A 16086-nucleotide genomic window follows, 5' to 3' on the forward strand; every position below is an offset into this window, starting at 1 on the left:
CTGGTGGGGCTAAAAGATCACTGCTTTAACAGTGTGCCACTACAAGTGTCCACAGGACAAGAATGGAGCTTTTAGCAGCATTAAAAGCACTGAGTTTATTGACCACTGCTTCAAAGATGAGCTGGTTGGTCACTGCCATAAAATCTGAAAGGTCTCGCAGCTAAAGTGGAATGGCTTTGCATGGTTCGCTTAAGAGCTTCTCTGACTGCAGGATAGGTGCAACCTAGTAGGCATTAAAGATAAAGAATACTGATCATTTGACTTAATAAAAAGATCAAGATTTAGACTTTGTGTGGACTCCATTTTTACTGTTTCTCTAGCTATTTCCATAATCATCTCGGAGATGTTCCTGTATTAATTTTTGCTTCTAAATCTTCGGCTGATATCTCGTGGAGTATTTTAAGGACAAAGCTGTGACATTTTGCTAAAATTACTTTTTGCTCACACAGTAAATACAGAGGAGCTATTTGAGTTTATAGCAGGGACCCCCTCATATATGTTGCCTGGAATAATTTAGTACATTTCAGAACATACACACTAACACATAAGAAGAGAAAGTGTGTCACTCTTTAAAAAAAACATATAATTTATAAAAAATAAATGCAGGCTATAACAAACTACATTTACACAACCCTGATTCTCAAAAAGTTAGGATGCTGTGAAACACATAAATAAAAGCAGAATGTATCACATTCAGAGTTCAGATTTCATATTTACAAACACAAAAGTTTATCAGTTTTAACCCTAACAGTAACCCCTTAAAACAAAAAGGACTGTTGTTGGCTGAAATACAACTGAAACTATATCAGTTAAGAGAAAAAAAAGGTCTTCTAAAACCCGTCACATGACCATTTAACAGACAAAGTAGATTTATATACAATGTTTGCTTATGTAACTGGGTGGAAAATGGCTAAAAGTTCATCATGCAGCTTTTTCTGAGAACCAACATTGATGGCTGAACACCATCCAGTGGTAAAACCAGGTAGCGCACCACTGTATGTAAACATTGACATTAACAGTCCACATCTAAACCATGTAAATCAATAGAGTTGACAAGTTTAAACTATTATTTTGCCTGGTTTATACAACCAGGAATAGCGGAATATTTTAAAATAAGGGTAAAGTTCAGTTTTTCACAATGTCAATACGAAAATACTTTTGATATAGGAAACTTAACATAAGCATAGTACATATTCAGTTTTTAATAAACTGAAATAACATGTACAGGTGCACAACTTTTACTGCAGTAAAGAAAAGCATGTTGTCTCACTGCCTGTTTATAATAAAGATATGCACACAGACAATCGTGTCTAGACACCAAAACACCATAAATAAAGCAGTACGTGAGAAATTCCAGTTGAGGCTTTTTTTGGATAGAATTTTAAGTTTGCCTAACTGCTTAAACAGGGACAAAATACTGCTTTATGCCCAACCACCCAAAACATTTTTGCAAACTACTAGATAGCTCTATTAAAAAAAATATCTATCCAACAAAAAAGATCAAAGCAAAACTTTCAAATGCACCTGTCAGTATTTGTTATTTGTGTAAAAAGTAATTAATGAACTGACATTTTACCATTTTCAATCAGTACAGGGTAACAGTAAAAGAACAGAAGACATAGAGCTGTCATAGATGGATTAAGGAATGTTTATTGTTTTTCCATGAAATGACTTTTCACTTTAGCAGCGTGATGAGTAGACTGAGGTATTTTTACATTCTTACACAGGTAATAAACTGAGATATTAAGTCACATAGAAAAATAGAAATTTTAGCAAAAAATACTCACAAACTGTAACATGCAGACAAATATTTATTCCTGATTTCTGTGCATAAAATGTGAAGACATAAACAAATGTGTACAGAAACATACACACACATGCACACACGTGCACCACAAACACACAGACACAGACAGACAGACAGACAGACAGACAGACAGACACAGACACACACACACACACACAGACACACACACACACACACACACACACACACACACACACACACACACACACACACACACACACACACACACACACACACACACACACACACACACACACACACACACACACACAGCCGTCAGCAGCCCTCTTCTCCAAGTGGTCTTTTTAAGGCTGGCCCCTTTATTGGCTGTGAAGATAAGAGGTAAACAACAACTGTCACATACAAATGCATTCAAGCAAACAATCAATTTTAGAACAAAAAAATGTTAGGTTGAAATGGATGGATGCATATCATCAAAAAACACTGGTGCCTTGTGACCCACATTACTGCTTGCCGTAGCTCGCAGTTCTACTCACTCTTTAGGAGTCTGATCTTTAGTCCAGGCCCAAAGCATGCGCGTCCCAGATATTCTCTCCATTCCAGCCGAGGAGGCTGCAGCGGGAAGGGGAAGGCGTTGACACTTGGAGGTTCTAGATATCGAGGAGCTGAGCGGCGGTGACTCATTGGCGCGTTTGCGCTTTTGGGCAAGCCCATGGTCGCAGCCCACCACCTTCTGCTGAATCCCTGGAGGATTCCCTCTGCTGCGGGGGGCGCGCTGAGGAGGAGGACATGGCTTCTTTCCGTGTGAGAAGGTACCATTTACTGGTCCTTGAGAGCTGGTGACGTGTGGCTGGCCCTTCTCACTAAGGGGGGGATCCCTGATGCATTTGAAGGATTTGTCCTCACCACTGTGCGACAGCTTGGCAGCTTTCTTTGTTTCCTGCATAAGCTCCTCCTCCCTCAGCGGAGCCTTGCCGGCTTGCCCAACAGCGTTACGCTGTCGGCCAGGTGCAAGTCTTGCAGAGGAAGAAGGCGGTTTAATACTGTGAGAGTTGTGCTGACTGGTTTTAGTTTCCAGTTGTCCCAGTGAGGTAGACTCTAAGCTGAGGGAGTCAGTGGATCTGGAGGGTGTGGCCCTCTTCCTGACAGCTGATCCTGCAGCTGCAGGTGTGACATGACGTGACCTGAGACCTGATGATACCTGAGGCATTTTCCTATAAATTAAAAGATAAAACATAAACTGATTAGGACTAAATATAAATGAAAAGAAAGCAAAACATCCAAGATATTTTTACTTACCCTGATGTGGTTTTGGTGGATCAGCTGCAGGCTCATTACCACCATGAAGAAGGTTATTTACGTCTTCACTTCAAATTGTATGTTTGTCTGTTTATCAGCAAGATTAAAGAAAAACTTCTGGCCCAAATGCTGATGAAACTTGGTGAAAGGGTGTAGCATGGGCCAAGGAAGAACTCATCTGAAGTTTTTCTTAGGTCTGCCTTTTGATGTTGTGAAAGCCAAGCAACTTGGCAAAACAACAAACATTTTTTCAGATTGTATATATCGGAAGGCTTTGACCATTTTTATAGGAGGATCAGACCAATGTCTGCCCTTTGTCTGCCATTGGATATTTAATATAATATTTATTGATTTATGTGGCAAAGCACTCTGCGGTTTCTTAAATACTAGAATCTGGCCGGGTGTCTCCTGTCTTGCTTTTCTTCACCTTGTCATGCTCTATTAGGTGACATTTCTACAGTATACAGCAGTGCTACTCACTTCCACAAGTGTGTGCTGACATGGTGCTCCAACATGGCACTGAGGGCAAACCGCAAGTGGTGCAAACGCCGGTCGAAGGTGAAGATGCTGCAACCCAATGTGCGGCATCCAAAAGTGCATAGCTACAAAACAGAAAGACTTTTATAAATAGACACAAACTCACATGTCCTCATGAGAAGGGTGAACAGTGAGTAAAATCCTCATTAAACTTTGCCCAGTTCTTTTCACTTTCAAAATTCATAGAACACAAGTGCTTAAAATCATTTTTCCCTCTTAAAACAATTATACTAAAGTACGTTTGCACTCACCCTGAGAGGTTTCGGGTGCCAGGATGTGGCAGGCAGGTCTGTGTCCTCCTCCTGATCATCGTCTTCACTCTCGTCACCTGACAGCTGGCTCTGGTTGAGGGGGTGTTGAGGCTTCACTTCCACAGAGCTGTCGCCTTTTTCCTCTGGAACGTTTTCTGATTGGTCCCCAGATCTGCTTTGGAGGCAAGCAAATACAAAACATGAGAAGACCCGTCAGAAGAAGAGATCAACACTCAAAAAATTACTCAAATTAAAACCAAGATTGGCACCATCTGGATGATAATATTACCATAGAGAACATGTATGTTTCAATGTTTTGTCTGATCACAATCTTTGGCTGCATCGATACTAACACGCTATTTCAATGTTAAAACACATAGATCTTTAAGTCTGTCTGAAAACATATTATGAAACCAGTAGTTCAAGTCAAATAGCCGCAACCAAGTATTGAGTGCATATGAATGGACATACTTTTCAGAGGCCATTTCATATTAAACATTTTTTTTTTAAATGGTCTTTTGAAATATTAAATTTGCACTGAATTTTAGGTCTTCATTAAATGTAAGCCATATTTCATTATAATTACAAGAAATGTAATAAATTAAGACATGAAATGTTTCATTCTGTGTCATGAATCTATATAATGTGTTATTTCCACTTTTTGAATTTAATTACTGACATAAATAAACTTTTCTATGATATTCTAATTTATTGAGATGCACTTGTAATTCTGGTTAAATATTACAGTCCACACACTTGACAGTATGTCGGTGTAAATATCCCACAATATAATGTAGAATAACAACAATATTCAATGGCAACCAAGGCATCATTAATTTACTTTACGTTAGATTTGTTTTGTTATTTAGGTCTATTTCTGTTTGGCATTGCTTATCGTTCTCTTTTCTCATTGGTTCATATGCACAAGCCTGATTCTGATGTGTTATTTTGATACTATGTAAATTGATGGTTTGAAATAGAGCGCTGTAGTTATTATAGCGCAGTGCGTCCCAAAAAAAATACATAATACTCCTGTTTATTTATATCAAACACTGAGTATGTGGTGCATAGAATACAATGTTAGGAGATGTGTGATTGTTTATTTTTTTATGCATGTCATGTTCGCCACTTTCAGTATCTGTTGTGGCGACTCATGATGAAAAATTTAAAAAAACTCATTGATTGCAATGCTGGCAGGTTATCTGATCCCTCCAGGAAATCAGATGTACATTTGGAGATCTGCAGTTCTATGACGTTGACCATGATAATGATGGCATCACGATACAGCGATTCTTCAATACTCAATACATTGTGAGACAATCAAAAGGCGTTTTTTAAATCAAATACATTTTTAATATAAAAAATCTTATATCATACCTGAGAATGTGACAGTTGCTGTTGAAATGTTTACTGCTCTGAGTTGTTGTTTTCTCTTCAGAAGCTTCCCTGTGTTGCTCGTTGTCTTTTGATTTGACAAGAAGCTGCTCCACATCCCGACCTGCAGAGGCTGTTCTCTGCTCCTCTGCCAACTCATCAAAGGTCTTCGACCTTCCCGATGCTTTCTGCTGCTGGTGGATGGAATCAGTCTGTGTAAACAGAACAGCACAGTGGAGAGAAAGCAGCATTATACATCCCATCCCAAACATATAATAATCAGAGATAATCTTTTTGTTTTTGTATAAAGCAACAAATGCGGCCTCTATGATGACACATTTATATAACTGATCGTAATAAACAATAATAATAAAGATACTGGTGACAATGTTGGATGAAAGGCCAAGGCAAATTTACATTGCATATAAGCTCCTGGCTGCACAGCTTCTTCCTTTCTGGATCCAGAACTCCGCCCTGTTTGTTCAGGTCACATTCTTTCTCTATGGGAAAGAAAGCAAACACAGTAGTCAGTGAGCAACAGCAGGACACAGACAGTCAACATGATCGACGCTGGTGGAGATATTACAGACCACCATATGGTCGTTGTCAGTGGTGGAACAAGTATTCAGTTCCTTTACTTAAGTAAAAGTTATAATAACACACTGTGAAATGACTTCACTACAAGCAAAATTCCTGCATTCAAAACTTACTGAAGTTAAAGTACAAAAGTATCAGCATCAAAATGTACTTAAAGTATCAACAGTAAAAGTACTCAAAATGCAGAATGATCCCACACAGATTGTTTTATATGTTCTAAATATAATATTAGAATATTATTATTGGTGCATTTATGTAAGCAGTGTTTTACTGCTGTCAATGTAGGGCTCATTGTAACTATTAAATGTACTTTATGAGGTTTAATTTATAAACATGCGTAATCACTTTGAATTGATCATGCTTTCATGTTAAATCTTCACCTGAAAAGTAACTAAAGCTGTCAGCTAAATGTAGTGTAGTAAGAAGTACAAAATTTGCCCTTAAAATGTAGTGAAGTAGAAGTATAAAGTTACAAATTTGGAAATACTCAAGAAAGGTAAAAGTACCTCAAAATTTTATTTAAGTACAGCACCTGAGTAAATGTATTTAGTTACATTCCACTACTGGTCATTTTTCAAAAACAAATAAGCAAATATTATTCATACAATTAATTATACTATATTGCAATACTGCTTCAGTGAACATAAAACACACAGTGTTCAAAGGTCCTTGACGGTTCAAAGGCATGGTAGAAAAGCAGGAGGGGAAGAAAAGAGGTTGTATAAACAGCAGACTTACTGTTAATGTTTTTATAAATCCGGCTGTAAGTTCTAGTCCCCCGCAGAGGACTGTGAGACTCACTGGACTGCCCAGCTGTGAGCTTCTGCACTGAGGGTCTCTCTGACGGAGAAATGGAGGAGGAACGGTGGCCAGGGGGCAGGGGTCCTGAGTGCCACGGAGGGACCCTGGGGCGAGGTGTGAAGGAGGAGGAGGAGGAAGAGGAGGATGAGGGGTGGTGTGGGAGGGGAGCATTCTCCTGAGGAAACTTCTCCACTGAAGGAAAACTGCAGAGGTAGATAGAGAGGTAAACTTCAGAATTAACAAATGGGACTTGTGCAATTCTGGCTTGAAATGTAGATACAACAGGTGACCAAGACAATTTCTAACTGGGATACAATTTCAAAGCATTTTGTATGTTAGGCATAATTCTTTGTGTACATTAATTCATTGATGCTCTGTCAACTGGGTCAGTAACGTATTGAATTTGTAAATACAAGAAAAGACAGTTATTGCATTCCATGTCAACTCTTAACAAAGACGGTTTTTTCTTCAATGATACAAATGTTCTGTCTTCTTACACCTCAAGTTAGTGAAAAAAAAAAATTAAAATTATCCAAACTAGGCTACATTACTCAGGTTAAACCAATCAAATAAGGCTGCAACAAACAATTTTTCTTTTAATCGATTAATCTTGCAATAATATTCTCAGTTAATTGTTTCTTTTATTAAAATGTCTGAAAATATTGAAAAAAGTTGTCAGTTAAAAACCAAAAGATATTCAATGTAACAGGATATCAAATGGAAAAAAGCTCAAATTCTCTATATTTCAGAGGCTTGAACCGCATTTTATACCATTTATTTTGCATGAATACTAATTTAGAAGATGAATTGACTGTCAAAATAGTTGGCAATTATTTTTTGTCAAAACACTAAACAATAACTCAGCTAATTGTTGCAGATGTTGTATCAGATTTTTACTAATCAGGAGATAAACAATCTTAAACAGTACCTTACTGCCTCCTTCTGGGCCTTGCTGGGCCTGTGCTGGTGTACTGATGCTCCTGCTGCTGCTGCTGCTGAGAAGGGGGCACTGGCTTCATGACATTTAGCATCTTTCTGCTTCTCTTTAGACAAGGAATGATTCGAAGGAGGGCGAGAAGGCCGAGGTCGCTGCTGGGGAGCCAAATTAGAAGACTGGCCACACATCTTGGTGAGAGCACCGTGCCGCCTCTCACAGTGCTTCTCAAAGGCTTGAGGCTTCACCACCTGACCACAGTGGCTGCACACCACCAGATAGATCTCATCGTGTGCTGGGCAGTGACCAAATGTGTGCATATCTGTAACGGAGAACACAAGATAGATTAAAAGTAAAATGCATGAACCTGAAGGGGTGCTGCACTGATTGGGTTTCATGAGTCACCTTCTTTCCTGAGGGTCATGGTCTCAGAGCGGCTCCTCCCATTCTTGCTGCTGCTGTCCTCAACATTAGACCCAGCTGCATGACAAGCAAAAACAGTCATCATGAAATAGGATGGGACATTCCTGTAGCATCTTCTCACGAAGCAAGTTTACTGATATCTGGATTGCTCTGCTAAATAAACCTCGAATAGGACGTTCACACCAGTCCAGAATAACACCGGGTTACACCGGATTTAAATCAAATAAATGTAAAAGTTATCCACATACAGTTTGCTTCTTGGCTCCAATCCTAATAACCGTCCAGCTACCCTCTTGTTTTGTGGCCCAGTCGCAGCAGTTGGCTAGTACATTTTTCTGTTAGCAAACAGGACAAATCCTACTTAAGTGTTGTTGTTTGGTGTGACAGTTAGCGGACAGGCTAATGCTAACGGTATATTTACCTGTCCACAGGTGAGCAGTTCGCGTTGTATTTACAAGCTTGTGTTTTATCACTACATAATCAAATACCCCAGACACACTTATTTTAATCAGTTTGTTGTTTGTTGACAGTTAACATTGCTAGCAAACTCCCCCTGCACTAGGACCCAGCGGGTCTTTTGTTTGGGTCGCTCTTTATGCCGCTCTATGTGTATGTAAAAACAAATAAATCACAGGACACATGGACATTGTGGCACGATGGACATCGTGTCCGCGGCAGGGACTGCGACTCACCGTCAGATGGTGAAATATTCACCCTATCTACCCAACAACTCCAGTTTAATCCGACAAAATCGTCGAGATTAGGATTTCGCCGATCCAAAGCGGCCATTGCTGCTCTTGCGCGTTCACGGTGATACCGTCAGTTCACGCGCATCGCATCCGCGTCACAAAGCTCGCGGCCGCGTCAAACTGTGTGGTCGTCTACCTACAAAGCCATACCGTCCTCACTTTATTTGTTGCTGTCCTTTATAAATTGTTAGAAATAATCTGTTATTCTGTCTCTGTTTTCTGTCTCTGTGCATGGGGATCACTATCTAATTGACTAGGTCACTATGCATGCGTAATTCACTGTATGTGTGCCCTCTCTCTTATAGATCAATCATGTAAGATGCTTTTGATACAATGATCATGTGCTAATATTGCTTTAAAACTATCATTACTCTATATACATTTATTTTATCTGCCTAAACTTTCTTTGTCCTATTTAGAGTAAGATTCTACAATCACAAAAATATATATTTTACTTCTTATATCTTATGTGAACATCGCAAAATCTGTGTCCCAACTATCATCCCTGCAAGTCCTAACAAGGCAGGAGGTTGTGTCTCAAAAGTTGTTCCAGGTCAGGTCACGGACATGGTGTGCTGAATTAGAAAGATAACGGTCTTCTCTTCTTGGTGACATGACGTGTGCACAATATTTATTCAAACTAACGAATCAACGGTTCGAGAGGGACGCACCTTCTGGAGAGTTCAACCCACATTTTTTAATCAAACCTCTGTTAGGATATAAAAAAGGGTTCAGGGAAAATTGAGGTGGTCCAGACATCATGAACTGATCCGCCTTAATCATGTAAATCAGGGTGTAGTTTAAACTATTTGAGACTCTGTAACTGCAAATTTCTTGACGTATTGTAATAAAATTATGTTAAACTGAGAACTTGGACGTCTCCTGCTCATTCCCCATCAAACGACCTGCGCAGAGAAATAGGCGAGAGGTTACTGTTGGAGTCAGATCATTTAATTTCAAAGGTTTCCTCAATGCATTTCTCAACATCTTTACTGGATTTTACACTGAAAATCCTCAGAAAATGGCTATTAAACTCTCCTATTTTGCTTTAACTGTCAGAATAAATGTAGACACATAGAGTGAGTGTGATTCTTCAAGTGGCATTATTGGTGTTACATCCTTCTTCTTTTTTTAATTTTTTCCCCCCACATTTAATCAACAGGTTACAGATGATATACACAGAACTCCAACCCCCACCACCCATAATCCCTCACATAGGGTAAATCAAAATAACTAATAAGATGCACAGAAACACAAACTTGCCAAAGTCAAAAACTAGAGAAAGCGAGACACCTTCCAAGTTACATCCTTCTTTGTTCATGCAGCAGATAGAAACCCCACTATAGCTTCCTTGCAAAACACTATTTTTAGACTACTCATATAAACTTTATTTAACTAGAAATTAACAATGAAGTTACATTTTTGTTGCTGTATTTATTTTTTGGTCTTGAAGATGTAATGGTGATGTGTGAAGACTACCCATGATTTAGTGGAAGAGTCACTCAGTGAATCCTGTTCTCAGTTATGTAAAAATATTAAATTATTATTATTTATTAACTATTTATCTACTTTTGGTTTGTGTTTTGTTGTTTTTAGTCATATTGTGAATATTCATGAATATGAACCCCAGAAATGGGGGTCTAAACAAACAAACAAACAAACCACATCAATCAAAATCAAATCAAAAATTACTTTATTCATACATGCATGTATGACAACAACCATGACTACAAAAGACATTTCTGATTACAAATGTAAAGTGTATAGATTGTACACATCAGCAGAGCTAACTTTTAACAGCATTTGTACCGTAAACTTGCATGCTGCTGTTGTTCTAAATTGCTTAGCAGTTTGGGTTGAAGTCTTTTATATAAATAAATATATTGTAGGGTTATAACAAATTATTAATCATTATATATTTTTTCCTGGTGGATCGATTTGTCCATTAAATATTAAAAGATCAGTGCAAAATACCGATCACAATTTCACAAAACTCAAGTGGATGCTGTCAGCTTGCTTATTTTGTCCGACTGACCCTGAAGCATCGGCAGTATGGATCAGGCGCTGATGCTTTCACATCTGATTCACTGACAGACTAATCACGGCTGGAGTGATGAGGGTCAGGAGGTTGTGACTCAGCTGATGATGCCGGCCTGACAGGAGCAGCATCTCTGCCACCTATTGGGTGTTAAACTGTATCTCATGCTACCTGGCCTTGCTTGCTAAATGCTTAATCAGCACAAACTAACAAAGTTTAAGTTGCAGCTCCTCAAATCATGATACAATAAAATAAAGTGTGGCATGACTGATTACAGTGGCCTTTGTGAATCTTGTGCTTAGTATGAGAGGTGTAAGATCTTTTTCACCTGTCTGATAAAAACATCATGTATGTGTGTGTGTGCCATTACCAGCAGAGAAAAAAGCATAACATGAGACTTGTAACAATTTCAGTTCTTCCTTTTAATAATGCAGAGCATTTCATGTTCATGCAGTATCTTCCTGAACTGTAACAGGAACTCCAGTCTCATCTATGTGACACTTTTATCAACACAGTGGTCAAAACAAACTAGAAACTGTGGATCAAGCAAGGCAATTTAAAAAGTAGGAAATGATTATAATAATGGCAGTAGTAGAAAAAACAGCTTGCTTGTCTTGTAACAAAGTGGAGGTAGAAGCAAAGCAAGAAAAACAGTTAATATGTAACAGGTTAGACATCAGTCAATTGTTACCGAGCACTAGATAAGGCTATAAAATTCAAAGTACGTTGGCTTTGAGACTGTAGGACCTTGCTGCAGTTTTTATTTAAAACATTCTAAACATCCAGGAGAAAAAGTGTAAAAATTCTGCCCTAATAAGTGTAATAGTTTTAAACGTAACATATTCATAAAGCGTGAACCTGCTTTAGACAGATATATCCGCTACATTCAACATAATGTTTAGCTGTTGGGCTAAAATACTGAATTTAACCTTCCACAGTGAGATGACGAGGCATTACACAGCCCAAAAAAATGCAGTAAAACTGCGTTCACCGATTATAAATAATCTCATAATGGCAACTGGATTCATTTTCCAATGAACAACTATTTAATATTAATTTATTTTTACAATTTTTATGGCTTCTTTACATTTTAGGATTGGACTAAAATTTGATTTTGTGTCTAGACTTGCGTTTACAAAATGCACTTCAAGTATATTATATTAATTAGCCATTTTTTGTTTTGTTTTTTACACTTAACAGCCCTGAGGTTTTTTTTTTTGAAGGTAGAAAAGTTTTGTGGTACAGAAATACTATTGGCGGTTGATAAAGCGATACTTCATTCTTATTTAACACCAATTAAGCCACATCTGCAGCACCATTTGAATTGAAATACTTTGCTTTGGAAACGTGGGTATAAATATGTTAAAACATACAAACTGAGAATCTATGAGTGTGATATTCGCTGCTACAATTTCCTGTATAGATTTGCCTATAAACAACTAACATTTTGTTTCTCTCCTAAATGTTTTTGAAATAAAACAGCCCTAAATATAAAATTACTTAGCAAAAAAGGCACAGTAAGTTTTGGAAATATATGCCTTGTTGTCTACAGTATTTTTCTCAACAATTAGTACCAAAATGACTCATTTATTAACACTACAAGTAGGACAAGTTTGAAAAGAGGAAGCTGACGGTGCGGTTACGACGGCTGGACGCCCCCCTCCACGTCGGCAGGCTGGTTGGCTGATTTGTGGAAAGGAGTTTCCTTGTAGATGAACCAGCAGTTGCCTCCCCACAGGATGAGGTTAAGAAAACCAAAAATCTGCCACAGAAGAAGAAGACATGAGTAGAATATCTTGTTTGGTGCATAGAAGTTTAAGCATGCCCAAAAAAAAGGAATAATTTGCGTACCACAGAGGCATTTAGTCGGCCCATGTGAGGCACTGCCCCCGGGGTGCACTTGTTACCGGCACCACTGCAAACCTTAATCAAAGTTACAAGGGTTGCAGGACTGGTGGCCCACTTTACATCAGACAAGCCTTTCGCCCAGGCAGAGGATGATACCAACCACAGGAAGGCAAAGGCGGCAGTCACCAAGAGGTCCTTAGAGTAGAAAATCCATTAAAACCATTAAACAAACACATTGTAGCTTCACACAAGCAGCTTTCTTGTACGGAGGCTACCTACAGACCTAGCTCTATCGTTACAATCCTCACACATAATCTACAATCATGGAAAAAATTAATAGACGACCCTTCACAAATTGAAGAAAACAATAATTTCTTGTACATGGCTGAAACCCCCCCTCCAACCTTTTATGCACTATTTGTACTGTCCTTGTACACTGCCTGATGACACCTGCATCCTATTGGATTCAAACATAAACCCATGGCATTTACTCTTGTGTTGCATGAACTTTCAGATGTGTGCCTTTGGATGAAAGTGTCTGCTAAATGAAATTGCAGCAGTTGTAGTGCAGTGTGTTCCTCCGTTGCTTTGGAACCACACCCTTCCCTCTGTTTCATTTACACAACTTTGTTAAATGCACTTTGTCTGACCTCCTTCCTGGATTCCAGGATGAAGTTGACTCCCTGAAATCTAGCAGCTGACGTCACATGCAAACTTTTACACACATGACACAAATACTGCCTGCGCAGATAAAGCTACATTCCTCCATTCAGATCAGATCTATCACTACTGAATCCGCTCAGAGAAAACACATGCAACACTTAAGTCTGTACCGTGTAATTTCACCTCTCTCCATTTCTTGGCTATTTATAGATGGAGACGGCTGACTACAGGCATTTTACTGAAACAACAGCAAAATATAGAGAATTCATACAAACATACCACAGTGGGGCCACGACTGGAGTCTCTATACATGTGCTGGTAGCCCAAGTAGAGGACTAGTGAGGCAGTGGCGTAGAGGAAGGCAAACACTCCGATACAGACGTAAAACTGTGCAGAGGATGCGTGGTCTCCAGTCAGAAAGTACTCAGTAGTCTTGGTTTGGTTGACTATGCAGTCAGGAACTTTATAGGGATGCTGCATCAACCTGGGTAAACACAGATATGTAGTGTTAATTATCCTAATCTTAAGAGTAAACACATGCACACACAGGATGTAGGATTGTTTGTGTTGGCTCACACACACCTGAATGGGTAGTTAAAGTCTGCTTTTATTTCTTCACTGACACTCCCATGGCACTGGATGTTGATGCTGGTGGTGCCGCTGTAACCTCCAGTCGTAGCAAAGGCAAATATGGAGAACACCTGCAACCGCAGAGACAAGATAAGAGGAGACACATTTGCATGTAACACAAAACTGACTAAACTGACCAAACCGTCACACACACACTCATACTTCCCTTTATTATTATGCAACTCACTTGCAACAGGAAATTGATCACCGGATATCATCAGTGTGAATAGTGTGCACAGTTGAAAACATAATGTCCTTTTTAATTTAAAATAATGGCTAAGACTAATATACTGCTGTTTTATCTGAAAGGGAAAGTGAAAATAACCTGGTGGTTAAAGCTAATACTTTCATGGAAAAAATGATTAGACCACCCTTGTTTTCTTCAATTTATTCATTTTAATGCCTGGTACAACTAAAGGTACATTTGTTTGGACAAATGTATTGATTACAACAAAATAGCTGATAAGAGTTTAATTTAAGAATTGATATCTAGCCATTTTCCATCGTTTTCTTGATAATGATTTTGGTTATTATCAAGAAAACCATGGAAAACGGATTGCATGGACTGCATATTGTTCAGATTTTTGGCTAGAAACATTGTTAATATTAACAGTTACTAATAAAAAAAGTGTTTCTTCATCATAACACTATTAAATGCAGCACTTTACATAGACATTTTGATGCACTAGTCGAGCTAAATTAACGTCAGATATTGGCAGATACGCCTCCTGAACAACATGCCACATTTGAAACGCTCAAATGATGAATGTCACAGCTTCTCCAGGCGTGCAGTGGATCACAAGACAGACAACATAATCAATTTGTCAGCTATGTTGGCTACCAGGGATGGACAGCTCATGTAGTAGGCACCCCGCCATAGGCCATATGGTGGGGGAAAGTAAAGATTTGGACAAACTTACCCATTCTAGCAAACGTATGAATGCCAACGGTTCTTTCAGAGGTCCCAAGTCAAGCATGAATCCCGAAGCGAGAACTTTCTGATGAGAAAAAAACATACAAAGTGAGGAAGACGCAGTTGACGCTACGCAGCAACAGAAGCCACACAAATAGGTGTGTATGCTGCAACAACAAAAAAGAAGAAAAAAAGTACGTTACGCGCCCTAAAGCGTCCCCACGCTTCCTGTCAGCGGTATTACCTGGGCGACGTTTTGCATCGTGTATAATAATAAGAAAAATGATCGATAATATGTCTTTTTCCGGGGGTTTTAGCTCTTCTTTTCCTCTCTGCGGGGTCTTCAGGCTTGTCAAACTTTTCTCCAACTTCAGCGGATCCTAGTGGACAACACGTGATCACTGACATCCAGGCGCCGACAGGGGGCGCTGCTGACCTCTGCACATCAAACCATTCAGGAGAGAATTTAAAATGCTTTACACATATATCCACATTAATCGAAGATTTTTTTTATTTTTTATTTCAGCTTATTTCTATTGCTCTTGATTCTTTTTTTTGTGTTTGTTTTTTTCTTTTTGGTGTTTGTTTATTATTTCTGTATTATTTAACAACAACAACAACAACAACAACAATAATAATAATAATGCAATGTATTTGTAAATAGCTTTAAGAGGTACCCAAAGACACCCTACATAATAAGCATAATTGGAAAAAAACGAAATAATGGTATCCAGTACATCGTCACCCTGTTCAAACAATCGCCTAACTAATTTTTTCAAGTTTTGCAGGATACACAAAAAACTTCACCAAAATTTTAACTTAAAGGGGTAAAATAACATGATCTGATCAACTGAGGATGTAGGCGATTTTACCATAGGTGGCCGGCGTCATGAGGAGATGATTTAGGCCAAAAAAACCCCCAATTTTGACAAAAAGTGACTTAGGCAATTATTTTAACAGTGTGACGAAATATCCACAATAATCAAAGATTTTTTTGAGAAATTTCAGCTTATTTCTATTGCCCTTGATTCTTTTTTAGTGTTTGTTTTTTTCTTTTTGGTGGTGTTTATTATTTCTGCATTATTTAACAATAATAATAATAATAATAATGATAATAATGTATTTTATTTGTAAATAGCTTTAAGCTGCATAATAAGCATAACTAAAAAACTAAATAATGGTATCCAGTACATGGTAATTATTAGGACAGCACGACCCTCAGTGGACACTATAGGAATAGCAATGCATTTTCTTGAAAAAT

General features: G+C 38.4%; 2 protein-coding genes across 2 annotated transcripts; both read right to left on the reverse strand.

Annotated features, from left to right (window-relative positions):
* Positions 1-1793: 1793 nt before the first annotated feature.
* atxn7l2b (ataxin 7-like 2b) lies at positions 1794-8863 on the reverse strand. The gene is made up of 10 exons (XM_059333526.1): positions 8677-8863; positions 7967-8041; positions 7556-7883; positions 6565-6830; positions 5647-5729; positions 5233-5441; positions 3856-4027; positions 3548-3669; positions 2305-2982; positions 1794-2134 (listed from the first exon to the last, which is right to left on the reverse strand). The coding sequence occupies exons 1-10, from the start codon at positions 8771-8773 to the stop codon at positions 2128-2130; spliced, it is 2037 nt and encodes a 678-aa protein (XP_059189509.1). The 5' UTR covers positions 8774-8863; the 3' UTR covers positions 1794-2127.
* A 2306-nt stretch (positions 8864-11169) lies between these two features.
* sypl2b (synaptophysin-like 2b) lies at positions 11170-15228 on the reverse strand. The gene is made up of 6 exons (XM_059333997.1): positions 15070-15228; positions 14833-14910; positions 13865-13983; positions 13562-13766; positions 12623-12814; positions 11170-12533 (listed from the first exon to the last, which is right to left on the reverse strand). Exons 1-6 carry the CDS (start codon positions 15085-15087, stop codon positions 12411-12413), a joined length of 735 nt encoding a protein of 244 aa, XP_059189980.1. The 5' UTR covers positions 15088-15228; the 3' UTR covers positions 11170-12410.
* Positions 15229-16086: the final 858 nt, after the last annotated feature.

This window comes from Centropristis striata, chromosome 5 (genome assembly GCF_030273125.1).
Source record: "Centropristis striata isolate RG_2023a ecotype Rhode Island chromosome 5, C.striata_1.0, whole genome shotgun sequence".
Taxonomy (NCBI): domain Eukaryota; kingdom Metazoa; phylum Chordata; class Actinopteri; order Perciformes; family Serranidae; genus Centropristis; species Centropristis striata.